The 21,463-nt window shown below is 46.1% G+C and overlaps 1 protein-coding gene and 1 long non-coding RNA gene across 6 annotated transcripts in view; one reads left to right on the top strand and one right to left on the bottom strand.

The window, feature by feature from the left end:
• LOC103889854 (uncharacterized) lies at positions 1–15,365 on the bottom strand. Of its 2 annotated transcripts, XR_008522149.1 has the most exons (7): positions 15,138–15,365; positions 14,309–14,566; positions 9,540–9,632; positions 8,725–8,837; positions 6,563–6,668; positions 4,718–4,782; positions 1–978 (listed from the first exon to the last, which is right to left on the bottom strand). It is a non-coding gene; the product is annotated as an uncharacterized LOC103889854 (long non-coding RNA). The 2 variants fall into 2 exon arrangements; XR_010136304.1 differs by lacking the exon at positions 1–978 and having other exon boundaries at positions 4,054–4,782.
• The window catches only part of RHOQ (ras homolog family member Q), a 37,105-nt gene continuing 30,885 nt past the window's right edge, over positions 15,244–21,463 (top strand). For 2 of the 4 annotated variants that reach the window (XR_010136302.1, XM_063713706.1), the window contains exons 1-2: positions 15,244–16,072; positions 16,638–16,696. Coding sequence is in view for 2 of the 4 variants with exons in the window: in XM_063713706.1 (XP_063569776.1) it covers positions 15,244–16,072; positions 16,638–16,696 (888 nt within the window). In the remaining 2 variants the exon portion in view is untranslated. Of the gene's footprint in view, positions 16,073–16,637; positions 16,697–17,938; positions 18,014–21,463 lie in introns of all 4 variants that reach the window. The other 2 variants (XR_010136303.1, XM_002812061.6) reach the window with 2 other exon arrangements.

Below are 21,463 nucleotides of genomic sequence, written 5' to 3'. Positions count from 1 at the left end.
GTGTCTTGGCTCTGTTGCCCAGGTTGGAGTGTAGTGGCATGATCATAGCTAACTGCAGCCTCAAACTCCTGGCTCAAGCAATCTTCCCACTTCAGCTTCCTGAGTAGCTGGGACTACAGGTGCACACCATCATATCTAATTTTTATTTATTTATTTATTTTTTTTGAGACAAGAGTCTCGCTCTGTCGCCCAGGCTGGTGTGCAGTGGCGCGATCTCGGCTCACTGCAAGCTCTGCCTACCAGGTTCATGCCATTCTCCTGCCTCAGCCTCCTGAGTGGTTGGGACTACAGGCACCTGCCACCATGCCTGGCTAATTTTTTGTATTTTTAGTAGAGACAGGGTTTCACCTTGTTAGCCAGGATGGTCTCGATCTCCTGACCTCATGATCCGCCCACCTTGGCCTCCCAAAGAGCTGGGATTACAGGCGGGAGCCACCGCGCCCGGCCAGTCCAACTAATTTTTAAATTTTTTTGTAGAGGAAGGAGTCTCACTTTGTTGCCCAGGCTGGTCTTGAACTCTTGGCCTCAAGTGATACTCCCCTTCAGCCTCCCAAAGTGCTGGGATTACAGGTGTGAGCCACCATGCCTTGTCCTGGGTTTGTTGTTGGCGGTTTTTTTTGTTTTTAAATAATAGCCATCCTAATGGATATGAAATTACCCATTGTGGTACCATTGTGGTTTTGACTTGCATTTCCCTAATAATAAGTGATATTAAGCATCTTTTCATGCGCTTATTGGCCATTTGCTTATCTTCTTTGGAAACTGTCTACTCAAGTTCTTTGCCCATTTTTAAAATCAGGTTGTTTGTTTTTTTGTCGTTGTTGAGTTATAGAGGTTCTTTATCCATCTGTGGTCCTGAGCACTCACCTCCAGCCACAAGCCAGTGCACTCAGCCAGCAGAGACCTGCATTGGGTGTCTCCAAGTGTGAACCGTGAGTGACCCTTTGGTGGACTATGAAATCATTTAGTGGATCATCACTGACTAAAAAGAAATGAAACCAAATAGAATCAAAAATCCAGAATTCATTACAGGTGGTAAGGTTAAGTACTGTTATATTAAACCTTTTGTTATATGTATAGATACATGTGCACACACACAAACATAATATATGTATGTGTATGTATTCCAGTTCACAATGAAAAATGTATTTGTTACTGCAATTTGCAGGACAAAATATTTGAGAAACACTGCACTACAAGTTAAATAAATTCACCCTTCTTAGAAAGCAGTGAAGCAACCATCAGTTGTTACTTAAGAAGATCTTGGAAGGTCTCATGTACCCACTCAATCCACTTGTCAAAGTATTCACCCCCCGAAATAGCCCTCTTTGAAGGTGGGAACAGGGTGGTGGCAGTGATCTGAGAGTCTGGCTGCATGGCATATAAGCAGTTTATGTGGCTAATAGTGGGCATGCCCCACATGCTGGGTAGACATGGGACATCACAGGATGGTGACTCCTCTGGGGCAGGACTCCCTTCTTCCACTTCATGAGGGTGGAAACCAGGCTGCCCCTGGAATAGGAGGTCTCCCTCTGCCTTGGAGGCTCCATGGGCAGCCGCTTGATGTCACAAGATGCATCCAGGACTGGGCATCAGAGGTTCAGACCCCAGTCCTGATGCCACTCATAGGTTGGGCAATCTGGATAAAGGCTGACAATCTGCCTCAATTCACCTAGAGACACAAAACTACTTCTGTAAAACCAGGATGTTGATGAGGAGTTCTGTTGCCCTCACAGTGGAGCTGAGAAGGCCGAATAGTGGAAGAAGCAAACAAGTTTTGTAAAGTGAGAGAGAAATATCAGATGCTGTCTTTCACAAAGCACCACTTCCCTGCCCACGGGCTCCCAGAGCCCCTCATTCTGCCCTTCCTAGAACCATACTCCTAGAGCTGCCTATGGAGAAGTTGGCCCAGGCTGGAGGTCAGAGCCCCAGGCAGCCTCCAGAGGGGCCAAGGGTAGGTATGAAGTCAGCAAGGAGCCCTGGGAAATAGCTCTTCAAAGGCAGCTGGCTGCCCAAGCCTCCAACCTGTAAGTCGTGGGTAGGGACAGCTCCAAGAGGGAGGGCAGGAACACCAGAAGCAGTGTCTACTAGTCCTCAGCCTTGAGTTACACATTCAGATGCCCAACACTGCTTTGATACTGACTTAATTCTCACCATGACAAGTCCTGGCTGGCCTCACATTTGCTGTTAGACACAGCTCAACCTATAATGCAGGGAAGGTACTGGTTTGCAAGGAAAAGACTGTACCCATTCAGTGCTGTCCCTCACCATGCCTAGGGGCTTCCTCAGTGATCTTCTTGGGAAGAGGACTATTTCTGACCCACTCTGCACTCATTTCAACACTGCCCACAGAGTCTAGTACATAGCAGTAGCTTAATAATGATTTGGCTGGGTGTGGTGGCTCACGCCTGTAATCCCAGTGCTTTGGAAGGCCAAGGCAGGAGGATTGCTTGAGGCCAGGAGTTTGAGACCAGCCTGGGAAACGTAGCAAGACCCCATCTCTACAAAAAATTTTAAAAATGAGCTAGGCATGGTGGTGTGCACCTATGGTCTCAGCTACTCAGGAAGCTGAGGCGGGAGGATCACTAGAGCCCAAGCGTTTGAGGCTGCAGTGAGCTGTGATAGTGCCACTGCACTCCAGCCTGGGTAACAGAGTGACATCTGTCTTTAATAATGATGATGATGATGATGATGATGATAATAATAATAACAATTTATTGAACCCATGGATGAATGGTTTGGGTGGTGAGGAAGTAGTCTCCCCAATAGGCTCTCAACAATCTTAGGAATTTGCAACCTTCTTTGAGTTGAAGGAGATGGGGGTACAAAGATGATGAACATGAGGGTGATGCAGTGGCCTGATCAGGGCACTCAGGGAGCTCAGGGTAGGAAATGTTTTCGAACCAGAAAGAAATTATTTCAGTATTTTTATAACCTGTCCTGTTACATTGTTGCAAAGGAGGTTGAAGGATATCCCTGACTGTAAGGCATCTGCTGGAAATTCCCACCTTTAACTGAAGGTCTCAGGATCACTCAGTTCAGGCCACAACTGCACATCTCCAGAATGCAGCTCAGTCTCCTACCACCTACACACAGAGCCCTCTCCTCTTCCAGCCCCAGGATTCCCTGGTCCCTACAGCATGTGAGACACCAGGATGGCTCCAGGAGGGAAGCACTGGGCTGAACAGAAGCTGAGAAGAGGTTCAGGCCTGTGCACAGTAAAGGGATGATGGTGGTGGGTGGGGTGGTCATGCCCCCAATTCTGCCACTATCTCAGGGTAGGTCAGGCATCCACCTCTCAGGAACCAAGAACCATCATCCTCCTCCTTTCTCCAATACTCATTTCAGAGGTCAAACAGTTTGTCATTTAGGTCTTCAAACACAAAGGTTCTCATTATTACCTGCTTTCCCTGGCCACCTGCCCTGCACTCTCCTCAAGTGTTATTATATATTATATAATTATCAGTATGGTTGGATTTAAGTCTTTTATTTTGCTATTTGTTTTCTATTTTAACCAGCTATTCTTTCTTCCTTTTTTCCTCTTTTCCTGATGTATTAGTTTGTTCTCACACTGCTAATAAAGACATAACCAGGACTGGGTAATATATAAAGGAAAGAGGTTTCATTGACTCACAGTTCAGCATGTCTGGGAGGCCTTACAATCATGGCAGAAAGCAAAGGGGAAGCAAGACACATCTTACACGGCAGCAGGCAAGAGAAAGCTTGTACAGGGGAACTCCCCTTTGTAAAACCATCAGATCTCATGAGACTTATTCACTAGCACAAGAACAGCACAGAAAAGACCCAAGCCCATGATTCAATTACTTCCCACCGGGCCCCTCCCATGGCACGTGGGAATTATGGGAGCTACAATTCAAGATGAGATTTGGGTGAGGACACAGCCAAACCATATTACCTGACTTTTTTTCTCTTGGTTGATGAATACATTTTTTGAAATTGAGGTGAATTTAAAGTAATATTTCAGTAGCATTTATTACATTCACAAGGTTGTACAACCATTGCCTCTATCTAGTTTCAAAACACTTTTATCACTCCAAAAGGAAACCTCATATTCATTAAGCAGTTGCTCCTCATTTTCCCTTCAAACCCTACCATCCCCAGCCCATAGCAACCACCAACCTACATTCTGTCTATGAATTTACCTGTTCTGGATATTTCATGTAAATGGAAACATACAACACATAGCATTTTGTGTCTGGCTACTTTCACTTTGCATAACGTTTTAGAGATTCATCCACATTGTAGCAGCTATCAGTACTGCATTACTTTTTATGGCTCAATAATATTCCACTGTATCAATATACCACAATTTATCTACTCACCGATTGATAAACATTTGAGCTGTCTTCACCTTTTGGCTACTGGGAATAGTGCCACTGTGAACATGGTATGCACATGTATTTATTTGAGGACCTGTTTTCAATTCTTTTGGATATATACCTAGCTCTAGAATTGCTGGGTCATATTGTAATTCTATAATTAACTTTTTCAAAGACCTTCGAACTGTTTTCCAGAGGTTGAACCATTTTATGTTCCCACCAGCAATCTAAAGGGTTCCAATTTCTTCACATCTTCACCAACACTTATTTTCCTTCCCCACCCCTAATTATAGCCATCCTAATGGGTGTAAAGGGGTACCTCATTGAGGTTTTTCTTTACATTTACCTAAAGACTAACTACTAACGATGTTGAATACCTTTTCATGTGCTTGTTGGTGATTTATATCTTGTTTGGAGAAATGTCTGTTCAAGTCTTTTGCCCCTTTAAAAAAATAAATTATTTGTCATTTTATTGTTGAATGATAAGAGAACTTTATACATTCTGGATGCTAGAGTCTTATGAGCTATTTGATTTGTAAGTATTTTCTCTCATTCTGTATGCTGTCTTTTCACTTTCTTGATAATGTCCTTTGATGCAGAAAAGATTTGTAATTTTTATGAAGTCCAGTTTTGGTTTTACTTTTGTTGCTATGCTTTTGACATCATATATAAGAAAGTGTTGATCTATCCCTAGGTTTTCTCCTAAAAGTTTATGGTCTTAGCTCATGTCTTTTGTTTGTCAATTCATTTTGAGTAAATGTTTGTATATGTTGAGAGGGAAGGATCCAGATTCATTCTTTTGCATGTGGATATCTAGTTTGTCTCATCACCATTTATTGAAGAGACTACTCTTTTCCTAAGACCATTGAATGATCTTGGCACCCTCCTGACTTTCTTTTTGATTTTTTGGTTTTTTTTGGTATTCTACTTTGTCTTTACTGTTGGCTTATTAAAAATACCTCTTTGCTTTATTTATGTATTTATGTATTTATTTATTTATTTATAGTGATTGCTCTAGGTTACAACATGCATCTTTAAGTTTTCTTAGTCAACCTTTGTTATAGTTTGAATGTATGTGTCCTTCCAAAATTTATGTTGAAACTTAAACCCCAAGGTGATGGTATTAAGAGGAGGAAACTTTGGGAGGTAATTTGGAAGGGGAGAGCCCTCATGGATGGGATTAGTGCCCTTATAAAAGGGCTTAAGAGAGTTTTTTGTTATTTGCTTTAACCCCCTTTTCCCTTCTACCATGTGAGGTCATAGTGTTTGTTCCTTTCCCTCTGAAGCATGCGGCAACAAAATGCCATCTTGGAAGCAGAAAGTGAGCCCTCACCAGATGCCAAATCTGCTGATTCCTTGATCTTAGACTTCCCAGCCTCTAGAACTATGAGAAATGAATTTTTATTATTTATGAATGACCCAGTCTATGGTAGATTGCTATGACAGCAGGAAGAGACTAAGACAACCTTCAGATAATACTATATCATTTAATGTGCAATGTAAGGATTTTTTAAGAATATAGTTCTATTTCTGTTTTTCTATCCCTTTTGTTATTATTGTTATAGGTTTTATTTCTACATGTTACAAACCATGTAATATACTGCTATTAGTTTTGCTTTAGATGGTCAATTGTGTTTTTTATTTTTAATTATATATATATCTAACGTTATATATCTAAAATTATATTATATATCTAACGTTATATTATATATCTAACATATTATATGTCTAACATTATATATAATGTCATATCATATATAGTGTGTGCATGTATGTGTAGATAGATAGATAGATAGATAGATAGATAGATAGATAGATAGATAGTTAGATAGATATAATGGTTTGGGTTTTTTTTGTTGTTTTTTTTTTTTGAGACATGGTCTGGCTCTATCACCCAGACTGGAGTGCAGTGGCATGATCTCAGCTCATGCAGCCTTGACCTCCTGGGCTCAAGTGATCCTTCCACCTCAGCCACCTGAGTAGCTGGGACTATAGGAGTGTGCCACCACACCCAGCTATATTTTTGTATTTTTTGTAGAGATGGGGTTTTGCCATGTTGCCTAGGCTGGTCTTAAACTCTCGAGTTCAAGCAATATACCTGCCTCAGCCTCCAAAAGTTCTGGGATTACAGGTGTGAGCCACCATACCCGGCCAAGGTCAATTATGTTTTAAAGGATTTTGTAACAGAGAAAGAAATGTCTCATATTTACCCATGTATTTACCATTTATGGTGCTCTTCATTTCTTTGTGTAGGTCAGTGGTTTCATCTGGTACCATGTTTTTTCTGCCTCAGGAACTTTATTTCGTATTTCTTGTATTGAAGATCTTCTGGTTTAAAAAAAACTTTAAGCCTTTTGTTGTCGACAAACATTTATTTTACCTTCAATTTTACAGAATATTTCTGGTGGATATAGAATTCTAGATTGACAGTGCTTTCTTTTTCTTTTATCACTTTAAAGATGCGATTTCATTAAGTTCTAGTTTGCATTATTTCTGAAGAGAAGTCTGCAATTATATCTGTCTTTGTTCCCTGTATAAAATGTGTCTTTTTTTCTCTTTTTTTAAATTTTTTCTACTTATTACTGGTTTTCAGTGATTTAATTACAAACTGCCTCACTTGATATGGTTTGCTTTGTTTTTCTCCTACTTTGGATTTGTTGAGCTTCTTGGAGCTATATGTTTACAATTTTCATGAAATTTGGGACTTTGTTTTTGGCCTTTAAATCATCACCCTTAATCCTTTTCGAGGACTCCAGTTTTTAATATCGTCTTAAGGTGATTGAGGCTCTGTGTGTCTGTGTTTCTTTTGTTTCCTTTCTCTCTGCTTTAATTTGGACAGTTTCTATTGCTATGTCTTCAGTGTCACAGATATTTCATTCCACAATATCTAATCTACTGTTAAGCTCAACCACTGAATTATTCATTATAGGTGTTGTATTTTTCAGCTCCAGAAGTTCCATTTGGTTATTTTCTATATCTTCTAGTTTTTTCTTCACTATGTTCATGTTTTCCTTTAAATCCTTGTGTTTATTTCAATTTTTTAAGTCCTTGTCTGCTAATGTTATTATCTCTGTCATTTTTGGGTTTGTTTCTAGTAAATGATTTTTCTCCTGATTTTGGGTTCTATTTCCCTACTTATTTGCATATCTAGTATTTCTAACATTCTGAATTTAATGTTGTTAAATGTCTGTATTTTGTTGTTTTAAAAATGGTAAAATTTGTTTTGGCTGGCAGTTACGGTAGTAGCGGATGAACTTCCTCTTTTTGAGGCTGCTTTCTAAACCTTGTTGGAGGAAGTCTAGAGTTACCTCACTTTTCAGCTTAGTTAGCCCTTCTACTAATGCCTTACCCTTTTGGGATTTCTACTGAATTCCCTGGACACTCAGCAAGGTTTCTTCACATTGGCGAGTTGAAACTCAAATATTGCCCAGTGAGCCCTGGGAACCAATCAGCTCACAGCTCTGCGGTAGTTCTTTGCCTCGCACTGTGAAGTTTCACCTTATGCATGTGCAGCTTAGTATTCAGCAACAGATTCAAAGGGATTCCAGGAGCTTGTTTTGCTGTTATATTCTCTCTGATACTCTGCCTTGAAAAGTCTGCTCAACTATCTCCTCAACTCAGCAAGACCACTATGCTCTGCTTGGGTTCCCCCTCATTGTGCTACAATTTAGACAGAATTTTTCAGCAGAAAGTTAGAGTGATAGGGTTTGCCCCATTTGTTCCCTACTTTCAGGAATCACGGTCCTGTGCTACATGCTGTTCAATGTCTGAAAAGAGAGGTTTCATATATTCTGTTCAATTTTAAAGTTGCTCACATTAGAAAGGTACATCCAGTACCAGCTATTTAGGTACGGTAGAGGTGGAAATCTCTACTCTCTCTACATGAAGCACATTAATAAAGTGATCTGCTTCTCCAATCCCTTCTCAGGAGCCTGGGTTGCAAGCAACAGAAGCTGTTTGTGGTCGATTAAACAGAAAGAAATCTTAAAAGGATCACAGGCAGGTCACAGGATTGTAGAAAGGCTAGAGAAGCTGCTCAAGATAGAAACAGTGTTCGACACATGACTCAGGAACTAATTTGATGAGAAAACCACTTTCAATACCATTGTTTTCACCAAACCCTAGACAACTCATGTGTACAGTTGTCACTTCTGAACCAGGAACTCAATTATACCACAACCAACACCACTGCCTGCCCTGATGTGCCACTTCCTGGGTCAGGAACTGAATTGTGTACCCACCACTAAAGCTGCAGCCTCCAGAGACAGTGTGCCCTGTATTTAACTCTAGCTACACTAGCTTTTAAGTCTGACAAGGAAAGCAAGAGTCTGTAATTTCAGCTTCTATAAGGAAGGGATATTCTTTTCTTCCCACCAAGGCTCACCATGTAGAAGATTCTTCAAACCCAATATGTGGTTCTGATGTCCAGTGGCCAAAACATCCACTATGGAGGAACAACTATGTGAGTCTTGGGATGGTTTTCTGGCACTCTTGGTTCTGAAACATAAAATAAAATAATTAATTTCATTTTTGGAGGAGGGATCTGTGACCTAGCGTCCTTTGGAGCCTATGAGAGGAGACCACTCCTAAATCATATGAGTATTCCATACTAGCAACCTCTAAGGAAATGTCCTTTCCTATAGTTCAGCAATGGGTGGTGATGCCGTCAGTCACAATGACTAGTCTCCCGACCTTAGGTTGCAGCAGAAAACAGAAATGAAAACGGCAAAACATTAAGAGTGCTTGAGCCGAAGTTCTCAGAGGCTGGGCCATTCTTCTGAGTTTGTGGTATGTAATCAACTAGAAAAAGAGATCTATGTACATTCTAACTGGGAATGAAAACCAGGCAAACCAATCCTACTGGATTTATTTATCAGCCTGATCATTAGGAACCAGTGACCTTTAAGAAATTGCTGTGGTGTTTAAGCCATTAATACCTTAGCTCAGAATATTGTGCAGTGTACCTACACTGGAGTGCAAAGAGAAGAGGGTGCCAATGGGAGGTTTTAGTGGCAGGGAGAAAAATAGGGATAGGGATAGGTAGGGTATGTGGCAGGATGCTGTAGGGAAGGCCAACAGGTGCCCTGCGGAGTGAAGAGGCTGCAGTGTGAGGATTCTGGGCATTGTGGTGGGAAGAAGCATAACAGAACAGCAGGGCAGCACCAGTGTTAAAGAATGACCATCATTTTATCTCCTTACCAGTGACTTCTAAGAAGATGGTTCAGACAGGGAGAAGAATACAGGCCAAAATTAGGGATTGAGTCAGTATGGACTCCTGTATTGACGATCCACCTGAAATTTGGAACAAATCACAGATTTGATTTGGAGCCTTCTCACCTTCCTCTCCTCTTAACATTTGCCTGTCTCCTAAACTTTTTTTTTTGAGAGAGTCTTGCTCTGGCGCCCAGCCTGGAGTGCAGTGGCACCATCTCAGCTCATTGCAACCTCTGCCTCCCGTTTCAAGTGATTCTCCTAACTCAGCCTCCCGAGTAGCTGGGATTACAGGCGCCCGCCACCACGTCTGGCTAATTTTTGTACTTTTAGTGGAGACGGGGTTTCACCATGTTGGCCAGGCTGGTCTCAAACTCCTGACCTCAACTGATCCTCCCACCTCGGCCTCCCAAAGTGCTGGGATTACAGGTATAAGCCACTGTACCTGGCCTATCCTAAAATTCTTTATTTCCAGTGTAGCCAGGGGAAGGCCTAGGAACGCTGACCCTTAGGCAACAATGTAGATGTATATTGCTGGTTGCCTCCTCGGCATGCATTCCCCCAAACTTGTCACTCACTGTGCAGAAACCATAGAACCTGGGTAGCTGTGAAACCCCAGCCCCTGTCGGGGCAGGGCTGATAGGCCCAATTAGGATAGTCCCAACTCCTTGCCACAGTGATGGTTTTAGGGATGGACAGTAGCCCAGGCCTAAGGCAACAGTCACCTGACAGTTTACTACCCACCATGACTGGTTCAGGGATGAACTAAGTTGAACTAATCAGACGAAGTTCAAGACTTTGTTCAATAAGTGGGTCAAGAGAAGCTCTCTTTCCTTCTGGAAAACATGGTATATGGATGGTGATGCCTGGACTTGGTGCAACCATTTTGCTTCCAGGAAAGAAGGTATGCTGAGTAGAAAGCTGACCCATAGAGAAGAAGAAAAACTGAGAGATGTGCAGAAAAAAAAAAAAAAAAAAGAGTTCTGATCAATTCATGCCTGAAGCTTGGACTACTTCTGGATTTTTCCATAACAGAAGTCCATACACTTCCCTCATTGCTGAAGCTGGTTCAAGTTGAATTTTCTATGACTTGCAACCTAAAACATCCTAGCCACAACACCAAATGATCCCTTGGAGTCCATTTTTCCATTTCCTAAGCAGACATGAGGGAACACACAAAATGATGCAAATGAATGTGTTTTAGAACATACTGTCCTCTAGAGTTCTAATCTCAGCTTGATTTAGACAGTCAGTTGCGTGGTTAGGAAACAATCGGAGATGGAAAGGCTTAAAAAGCGAGGAAGAAGTCCAAAGAAGAAGTGGGAAGATAACAACAGAGGACATTAAAAAGAAAAAAAAAAGAAAGTAGATGAAATCATAATGTAGATGCCTCAGAGTTATCGTAAAACCTTGTTCTCTCTCACATCCTCTGTCATCCCCATATCCCCACACTGCTACCAAGCCCTGTGGATTCCGTCATCCAAATCTCCCTGAAACCCACTGCCTCCTCTTCATGTTCACTGCCATGCTTGGGTCAGACTGTTGTGATCTGTCTCCTCCTGGCTCTTTCTGCCTTCACCCTTATCCTTTCCAAATCCATTTTCTATGAGTCCCAGAGTGACCTTCCCAAATGACAGGTCCAAGCTTGTCATTTTTTTACTCAAAAACTTTTGATACTTTGTCAACGTGGAATATGGCAAATGCATTAGCTTTGAAGAGAGATGATTTTGAAACCTAGCTCTGCCACTTACCAGCTGTGTGATTTGGGGCAAGCTTCTTAATCTCATCATCTAATCTGAACTATAGATATAATATTGTAATAGGATTCCTTTGGTTACCAGTTACAGAAAACTAACCCCTACTCACTGGGCAAAAAAAAGGGGAAGATTCATTAACTCAAATGACCAGTCAGAGAACAGTTGTGCAACAGGATCTCAGGGGTGATGCAAATCAGTAACTCACAGATGGCCTGTTTCCTCTCTGCCCTTTGTGATGGGGGAGTAGTGGTGGTGGTGGTGGTGGTGGTGTTCTCTCTCTCTCTTTGCTTCTCTCTGCACTTTAGCTACATTTCCTTGGACTGGCTACTTTGTGAATGGCTGAAACATAAATGACCTACAGCTTCCAGGCTCACATCGCCCAGTTCAGTTAGCAAAAGAGGAGAAACTCCTGCCGTGAATCCCAAATTCAAAATTCTCAGGAAAGGCTTGGTGGCTCACGCCTATAATCCCAGCTTCTTGGGAGGCTGAGGTGAGAGAATTGCTTGAGCCTGGGAGGTTGAGGCTATAGTGAGCCGAGACTGCACCACTGCATTCCAGCCTGGGCAACAGAGTGAGACTCTGTCTCAAAAAAAAAAAAAAAAATTCAGGAAAGAGTTCTAATTGTCCCATCTTGAATCAGGTGTCCACCTAGGGCTCAATAGGTACCAGGGGCAGGATGTATAAGAAGATGGCAGCTTCCATTTAAACCACATGATTACAGAGATTACATTATAAAAACATTTAGCAGAAGTGAATGGTGCTGTTCTGGATAGACAAACCAATACATACTCTCTACAAAGTTTACAAGGTTGTTTGGGGATGAAATAAGATGTCCTATATCAATGAGCACCAAATACCCAGGACCATAACTGGATACAGTATACAGCAGATGCTCTAGAAATTTGTGTTTATTCCCTTCATTACATCCTCTCTCCCAGAACCACTGCTTGCCTAGACAGTGCCTTCATCTTTTGCTACATAGACCAAGGTTCCCCTCTGAGTGGATGCACCCCTATGGGCACAGGGTTTGACAAACAGAAGTCACATTTGTGATAAGAAAAAAGTGCCCTTCTTACAATGAACACAGCATTGAGCTGGGGCCATGCCTTTGTAGTAAGCGTGTGGGTCAGATTTCTTCCTCAGTGGCCCCATTGGCCCTGGCCTTCGGCCTTTGTACAGTGGAGACTGCCCAACCCATGCCAGACCCTGCATTCTTCTTCATATGGCTTTCAGAAGCTCATGGACTGCCTGCATTATATGGTTCCCAATTAAATACAAACCAGTTCCCCAGCACCACTAATCATGCACTCTGTCCACCTTACATGCCTCACCATTCCCAGGAAGTTGTGTGCTGTTCCTTCTTGCTTTGATGCAGGGCTCTTGGCCTTTCCCAGGCATTCTTACCTTACTCCCATTAGACTCTTAAGCCTCAGGTCAGTGACATCACTTCCACAAATCCTTCCTCAGCACACCTGGAGCTATGTACTAATTGCCTCCTCTGCGCCTCCAGAAGCCTATTCTCTATTCTCTAGCACAGCACTGCTCACACTATAGAGTGCTTGCCTGTTTGCTAATAAGTTCCTTGAATGCTTTAGCTAGAAGTGACTGTGGCTTTCCAGCTCTTTGTCCCCAGCCCAGGAATAAAATCTGGCATCTAGCAGACCTCAATAAATGCTTGTTAATTGAAATATGGAATGCATTAAGTAGGGGAAGAAGGAGGGAGTACAGGAAAAAGAGTAAGAGAAGGCTAATTAGCAATTTCACTGTTCTCAGCCAGGTGCAGTGACCTGTAAGCCCAGAACTTTGGGAGGCTGAGGCATGCGGATCACTTTGAACTCAAGAGTTCGAGACTAGCCTGGGCAACATGGCGAAACCCCGCTCTGCAAAAAAATACAAAAATTAGCCGGGCATGATGGCACATGCCTGTAATCCTAGCTACTTGGAGGCTGAGGCTGGAGAATCACTTGAACCAGGGAGGCAGAGGTTGCAGTGAACCAAGATCATGCCTTTGCACGCCAGCCTGAACGACAGAGCAAGACCCTGTCTCAAAAAAAAAAAAAAAAAGAAAAGAAAAGAAAAAGAAATTTCACTGTTCTCTTCACAGACCTGTGTCTGTTTCAACATTTGCACAAATAAAAGGAGAGAAGCAAGCAGACAGCCTATGGGACATTCAGAAACAAAGTGCTTTCTATCTCCAATCCCTGAAATTTGAGAGCTTTTTCTGTAACCCTTTTTTTTTGTTTGTTTTTTAACCACTTGGACATTATCTTCTTTGCTCATGGGAAAGTGAGGTTTCTGTTGAGGTCTGATTGGTGCTTCCAGCTAAGGCATTCATGGGCTGACAGGGGGGCATTCTGGATAGCCCCCCTCCCCATCCCACATACACACCAAGTGGGATCAGCCCCAGAGCTCTAAGTATTCCTGGCAGTCAGTTTTGGCAACTCTGTGGGCCAAAAGAATGAGGTCACTGTCACCAATGAAGTCACCACTGCATGATTCATCGGACATCAGTTCCCCACTGGGAGTGCTATGACATTCCCAGAGCTTCTCCTACTCTTAGTTCACATTTATAGATGAGAAAACGGAGGCCCTGAGAAGGGAAGTGACATGCTCAAGGTAACACTGCTAACCAGGGTCAGAGCTAGGACCAAACTCAGCTCTCCTGGCTGAGTGCTCTCCTTCTCAAGCTCCTGGATAGACCCTCCTTTCAGGACACGAGTCCCTGCAAATGCTGCCTGAACAAATGGTCCTGAAAGCCAAGAATGGGGCAGGCCCTGCTCTCTTTCTCTCTAAGAGCAACTAGCAGAGGCCGGTCTTGAACCAGGAACTGACCTTAAGGCACTGTTCTGCCTTCCTCAACCTGTTATTCAGTCCATACAAAATATCTTCCAGATTAATTGCATCTAAAGCAGCTAGCAATGCGCATATCTACTCGCAGACACGCAGGGCCAAAGGGTGGGTCCTGGGGAGAGGCTCAATGAGAATCTGCAAGGAACTTACAGTGATTTCCGAAGCCTTCCTGGGAGAGTGGAAATCAGATTCGGAGTTTGAGAGTTCAGGCCTCCCGGATAGTGAGGAATGGGAATACAACAGTGAGCATTTCCCCAAGTGTGCTCCAAGTCCTTGAGTACTGGGAGCAGCTGGAAGCCTTTGGGACGACCGCTTCACCTTTTTAGGTCTCAGTTTTCTTCCCCACAACCTAAGGGGGATGGTCCAGTTGACCTCCGCGCTGCCTCTCAATGCTGCATTTTTCTAGCGCTGTGAATCGATGAAAGGAAGCGATTACCTCTAGTCAGCAAGTTGAGGGGAGGGGTGCGGTGTCAGCGCGGAGTGCACCCCCGCCCCAGTGCCCAATGTTCAATGCTGCATTCTTGGCCAGTGAACAGGATCTGGCCAGATGGGTGTGTTCAGGCATCGCCAGGCAGAGGGGCAGGGGTTGCCGCCTCGAGCACAGGCCAAGTTTCAGAGCACTAGGGTGTATCAGTTCTCCGGGATTACAACGGAATACCTTTGAGGGACACTGGGGACCGAAAGGGGACCTCGGAGAATGTGGCCTCCAGGGGGAGCCCAGGTACATTTGCCGGGTCCAGAGCCGACGGGGTATCCCTTTTCTGGCTGGTGTGTGGGGGGGGGGGGGCGTGCTTCAGTGGTTCAACACGCTGTATCTCCCTTAGTCACCGGTTTCATAGTAAATGATTAAAGCTTGTGCTACGGAAGGCGTGGGGTGGTGGTGGGGGGGCCACGCAATAAGCCAGGGTCCCTGCTTTCCAGCTCAAGGACCGCCACCACCCCACGCGCCTTAAATTTTTTTTTTTTTTTTTTTTTTTACCCTTTTGGTCTCTCTTCCTTGATTTCTAGTTCCGTTGTGCACTTAGAGGCCGAGAGGATGGCTCTAGCCTTCCGGGTGGAGGTGAAATATACATGTATAATTTGGCATGACTATTGCGTCATCGTGGAAGTCGTCGTGGTTCCCCGAAAGGCCTCCACGTCTTCTCCCAGCATCGGGGCCTTTGGACGCTTCCGGGCGCTGCGGGCACTTGCGCGAGGAGCCCTCGGCTCCCCAGGCGGCTCCCCTCCTCCCCTCCGCGGTCCTCGGCTCCTCCTCCTCCTGCGCGCCCCTCCGCGCGGCCCTCGCAGGGAGTGGGGCTCGGGTGCGCCGGCAGGGCCGCGCTCGGGGAGGCGCCTGGGCCCGCCCTCCTCCGGGGCGCCGCGGGAGGGGCCCGGGCTGGCGCGGGGCGGGGAGAGCCGCCTGGCCCCTCCCCTCCGCCGCCCTCCCCAAAGTTGCCGTCTCCCCCGGGGCCGGCCGGTCTTATGATCCGGCGGATCCTCTTGGGGAGGCCGGGCCGGGGAGAGGGCGCGGGTGCCGAGTGGCGGGGGCAGCGGGCGGGCGCGGCGACCGGGGCCGGGGCGGGGATCCGGGCGGCGACCGCGGCGGCGGCAGCGCCCCGGGCCCGCCGCCCCCTCCCCTCCGGCGAGGGGAGCCGCTGCATGGGGCCGGGGGGGCGGCCCTGCGGCGCGGAGCGGCGGCGACGGCGGCGGACCCCCCAGGCGGGCTGGGGCTGAGCCCGGGGCCGGGGCGGGGGCTCCGGGGGGACCATGCCCGGAGGCCGGCCGGCAGCAGCATGGCTCACGGGCCCGGCGCGCTGATGCTCAAGTGCGTGGTGGTCGGCGACGGGGCGGTGGGCAAGACGTGCCTACTCATGAGCTATGCCAACGACGCCTTCCCGGAGGAGTACGTGCCCACCGTCTTCGACCACTACGCAGGTAAGCCTCGGAACTGCTGACTAAGGGGCCGCTCCCCGGGCCGGGAACTTTGGAGCAACTTTGGCGGAGCCCCCTTGCCGCTTACCCAGAGCGCGCTCCTCTCCCCTCCCCCGCCGCGCCCTCTGCCAGGCGGCCGGCCCCACCCCCGAAGCTTCGCTCCTGGCAACCCCTAGCCCGCTGATCCACCCCCTTTCCCACCCGCCCCCCACGCGGCTCCTGCTCCCTGCACTTCCTACCCCTCGGCGCCCTGGGCCGTCCTCCTTGACCTTCCCACATCCCCTTTCCTACTGCCCCAAGGCCCTGGGGGAAACATTCGAGGGGACCGGGCGAGACGTGGCTACGGGACTTGGGAGAAGGGGGTGGACGGCTGGGGACCACATCACACCCTGGCCCCTTGCCGGTTCACAGTGAGCTGGGCGCACGGGAAAAGGGGGTGACATCTCGCGGGGAGCGCCCCCACGCCTCTAGCTGGGTTGGGAGAGGAGGGTCCGGGTGGGGAGCGAAATTGCCCCAGAGCCCAGGTCATTGTGAGCTTCTCTCCCCGCCCCCACTTCTGTCCTTGCAGTCAGCGTCACCGTGGGGGGCAAGCAGTACCTCCTAGGACTCTATGACACGGCCGGACAGGTGAGTGTCTTGGCCTCTGGCCGACGCCCCCCTCCTGTTCCCCAGTTCTTTGTGGCTGCGAATGGCCTTTGAAAACCGAGGTGTCTGGGTGGGAGGGTGTGTCTGCGAGGGACTCCCCCTGGATTAGGTCTTTATTTCTTGTAACAAGTCAGCAAATTAGGAAAACAGACAAAACAAACAGACCCGGATCAGCCCACCCATGTGAACCCCTGGGCTGTGAAAGTTTTTGCCTGTGTGGGTCGTTCTGTGTGGCGCCTGGTGTGTGGGTCCCAACTCCTGTTGCAAAGTGGCAGCGGCCAATCATGAAGCGCCCTTATTTTTAGTTGCAGATGACCAGGTCTCCCCCCCCACAGCCTCTGTCTGGTCCCTCATTGGTGAGTGGTCTGCCTGCCCAAGGAGCCTGATTGGTGGGAAATGGCATCATCTAATATGATGGGAAGGCATTTGGTCCTGGTTATGTTTATTACAACATCATTGCACTCTGGGACTCCAGTCCCTGAAAACGTAATTTGTGGTGTTACCGAAGGACCACAGGGAAAAAAGAAAAGAAACAACAACCATCTAGCCACTCCCTGAGGTGGGGAGGAAGGGTTAGGAGTTCAGAGTGAATCTTGGAGGAGGAGGGGTTCCCCCCGGCCCTACTTCAGAAGGGCCAGGTGACTTTGTCTGGGTTTTCTTTGGGAGAGATTAATTGTGCAGAAAGAAGATGCACACTTTGCCCTGAAGCCTCTGGCCAGGGTTTGCACATCAGAGGTGGCCAGGCTGTGATTCTAAAGGACTAAGGTCTTCTCTCTGTCTCCCTGTCCCAGCTTCAGCCTCTTCCCAAACCCACTTTTGCTCTGGGGATAAGTTGTGTGTGATGAATTTTGTAGAATCCAGCACTATGATTAGAGTTGAAGACTCTGGCAGAAGTTTCCACATGTCATACAGACTTACGTCCTTGAGAACACAGGAGCAGCTGAAAGTCTTAGAGAATGACTTTGGGGAATGTCCAGTAGTAGAATTTCCTTATCTGCAAAATGGGGTTTAAAAAAATAAGATGATCCCCTTGTGCAGATATTGTATGGCAAATGTTTAGCATTGAACCTGGCACACACTAGGTGCTCAATAAAGGGAGTGATGTACTTTGAAGCTTGTCTAGATTTGGATTTCAGAACTGTGATTAGAGTTTGGGTTGGATTCTGAAACATGCCTTATTGAGGGGGAGTGCCTTGATGTGACCTCTGGTTTCTAAACTGTTAGAGGAACGTCTGAAGATAGAGAACTGCCGGCAGTTCAAGGTACCTGAGGCCACCCCCTTTCACCAAAATGACCCAGGTCAGTACAGCCAGTTCTCAGCTCTCCTGGGCCCCCTTTGGTTGCCTGCCCTGTAGTTGTTATTCCTTCTACCTTCATCGGAGGATGTGGACGGCAAGGGGCAGAGCTTGCTCAATCAACTAAGACTGACTTTTAAGTCGTATTATTGATAAACAAGAGTTTGACCTTATTGGTTGAAAAGAGGAAGGTTTTAAAAAATCACCTCTAATTTGAACTTCTCACTACCTTCCTTTCTCTTATCTCCTTTACTTGTGACCATGATAATTTTTGACCACACTCCCTATTCAACAGGATGTGTGTAGTCAGAGCTGTTCTGAGCACATTTAAACCCTACTAGTATTTACTGAGTTTTTTCCTACATATCCGGCCAGGGGCAGCCACATGCAAATATTACTTTATTTAGTCTATAAAACAACCCCATGAGATAGGTGGTATTCCATCTTGCGGTGAGGAAACAGGCTCAGAGAAGCTAGGTTGCTTGCCTGAGGTCACACAGCTACTGAGGGATGTTGCTAGGATTGGGACAGGGGTCTGAGTCTGCTCCAGTTTGAAGTAGTTATACACACAGGACACCATGGGAATGCTGAGATGCCACGGGGTTGATTGGATTGTTTGCACGTCCATAGATGTGGTACCTGTAATCTTCACAGCCATTCTCTGAGTGGGTGTTGGATGGCACCTCTACAGAGGAGAGAACTTAGATCCAGAGTCACTTGAAGTTGACCCCACTTACAAAACCAGGGCTTTCCATGTATTGCCATAATTACTTTTTCTAGTGGAGGATCATAAGATATAGACCAAGCATGATGAACATATTAGTAAGGCTCAAATACTACTGTTTTCACCCAGTGGTGGGACACCTACTCGGTTGGCCTAGATGTGTGTTAGGCCCCATTGGTGTTTTTCCCAGTGTCTAGACTTTTATTTTTGCATCAAAGCTAGTAATATTTCATCTCCCAGCATTTGAGGGTTTATTACTAATAAGCAACTTAGCAATGATGAGACCAAATGGCAAGTGCCTGCTGTGTACCTGGTACTATGTCCAGGTACTTTTGCACCTGGGGAGTGCAAAGGAATGAATTTAAAATGGGGATCTACCACAGCTGATGTCAGCAAAGGGAGAAATGTCTGTCTCAGGTCTCTGTTCATGTGTTATGTAGGAGCTTTCTACGTTGTACTTGGTCATTAAGACCTCAGGCTTCTAGGAATCCATATCAGATTTGTCTTACAATAATAACAATGATAAATAAACGTGTAAATAAAAAGTAAATAAAAACATTAAGGGTTTATATATATATGTATCCATATACACATATACATATATATATACAAATCCTTAAGCCTAGTGGGCAGCAGAAAAACGTCCATGGGCTTTGGAACAAAACAGGCCTGGGCTCAGATCTCCACCTTAGCTAGTCATGTGATTCTAGCTAAATTATTTACCTTTGTGATCTAGTAAAAACGTGGATAATTAGAATCTGCATTGCAAGGTCATAGGCTGGCTTAAACTCTTTAACATATTTAAAAGCAGCTGACACTTTGTGCATAGTGGGTGAGTGACAAGTAGTACAGGAAATTATTATATTCCACTATGGGAAGTTTTGTGGGGAGAAAGGTTCACAGAGTGGAAGAGAACAGTATATTGTGCCTGGAGTTGATAGAAATTCCACTAGAATGCCAGATCCTAGAACCTTTTCAAGCAAGGTTGAACAACCAAGGTGTGCAACAGTCTTGCGCATTGTAATTCCCATAGTCGCCATTGTGGGATCCATGGTTCCAAGCCCAGTGCTCCCTGCCGTAAATGCCCTGTTGTATCAGATGGTTTTCTGTCTTAAGCAGAGCCCGTATCCCCACTGATAGAAGAGAAATAGCTTAGAGTTCCATGTAGAATTTGACAAACAAGTAGGGTATGTAGGCTTCAGTTGGTTCTACTTTCAGAGAGTTAAGATGGAATGAGGCAGCTCATGGCACTACAGGTCAGTTGCCTTCTCTCCAAAATGTTCACTCATGCATGTGGGCACTCATTGTATTTGAATAACAGCAACAGTGCCTCCCTCAGTTTGGAACCTCTAGTCCACTTGCTCACTCACGGTCCCTGCCTTAACCCCAGTCAAGTTCAAAGCCATAGGCATCATTTGTCCAATTGACGTATTAGGGAATCTACCAGTCAAAGGGTGATTGTTGTAGATGACCTTTGGCCTTCTAGAGCAGGCTGCTTTCCACTTGACCTCTGCCGCTATTAGCAGACAAAGAGAGAGAATGGGAGAGAGAGTGTATTGGACTTCAGTCCCCATCATGTGCACTGCCTGGGGACATCCCAGCACACTCAGAGCATCACTGCCAAAGGGAAGGCTTCCCCTCTGTTGGCCAAGCCAATGGGTGGTCCAGGAGCAGCTGTGACATTTTGACTGCCAAGCATTTTGGAGTGGAAGTTGACCGAGGCATCTTCCTTCTCACTGGGGGCCTTGCGTGTGTTTTGGGGGTGAGGGGTTGGCTTCCTGCCTGGGCCTCTGTGGAGCTTCTCCTTTCTTGCCCAGCCTTCAGGACTTCAGTGTAGGCTCTGCAGCAACCCCATTGTCTGCTCAAGGAGGGACTGGAGAGATGGGATTTTCCCTCCTACTACTGCACTGTTTGGAGCGATGGGAAGTGGAAAGAGCTCTCCCTCTCTGTCCAGACAGGCCAGTGGGGAGCTGCCTGGCAAGCTGCTCTCTAGCTGTGGGCTCCAGGCTGATCTCTTAATCCTTGGCAGGAAGGCAGAACTTGATACCCTGGAGAGGGAAGGACTGAAGCCCAGTTTATTCAGGTCCCAGAATATCCACACTCAGGAGGATGTGTGTTGGGGGTGAATTTGGGATCCCTAGAGTTCCAGATTTAGCCACTGTCTCAGAGTGTGGAAGTCCATTTGTGTGCTTTGGGATGTATTGTTTCTATGTCTGTTAACTTAAACACACAAGTTCAGGGAAGCATCCATGACAGCTATAAATATCTTTTACTCTGGTGTCCCTTGGTGTTGCTTTTTCAATGACAAGTGAGATTTGTTTTACACTTGATATAACCCAGCAGCTGTGGCTGCCCTGCATGCCCTCTGGGTGCCCACAAGGCACTTCCCCTACAGAAGGGAATCTCCACCGGAGGCAGGCTTGGCATGCCCCACCTTCTGCATTTTAGCAGAAGGACCTGGCATGATGAGAAAGGGGAAGGAGAAAGGGCCATGGGATCGCCACTCACCAGGCTCCTCCTACCTCCAGGCAAGTCATCCTCACAACACTCTTCAAAGTAGACTTCTCCCAGATGAGGAAATTGGGAACAAGTGGGCTTTTGGGAACCAGACAGAGATGTGATTAGGAAAAAGGTTTTCTACTTTGGAGAAGGCCTGTAGGGAACATTAGCAGGGTTTAGGAAATGCCACTCACAACATCAGACTCTGGGTCCTTGTAGCCCCGTGTTCCA

This window comes from Pongo abelii, chromosome 12, assembly GCF_028885655.2.
Source record: "Pongo abelii isolate AG06213 chromosome 12, NHGRI_mPonAbe1-v2.0_pri, whole genome shotgun sequence".
In the NCBI taxonomy this organism is placed as follows: domain Eukaryota; kingdom Metazoa; phylum Chordata; class Mammalia; order Primates; family Hominidae; genus Pongo; species Pongo abelii.
The sequence above is the reverse complement of the archived record's forward strand: the minus strand, read 5'-3'. Positions and strand labels throughout refer to the sequence as shown.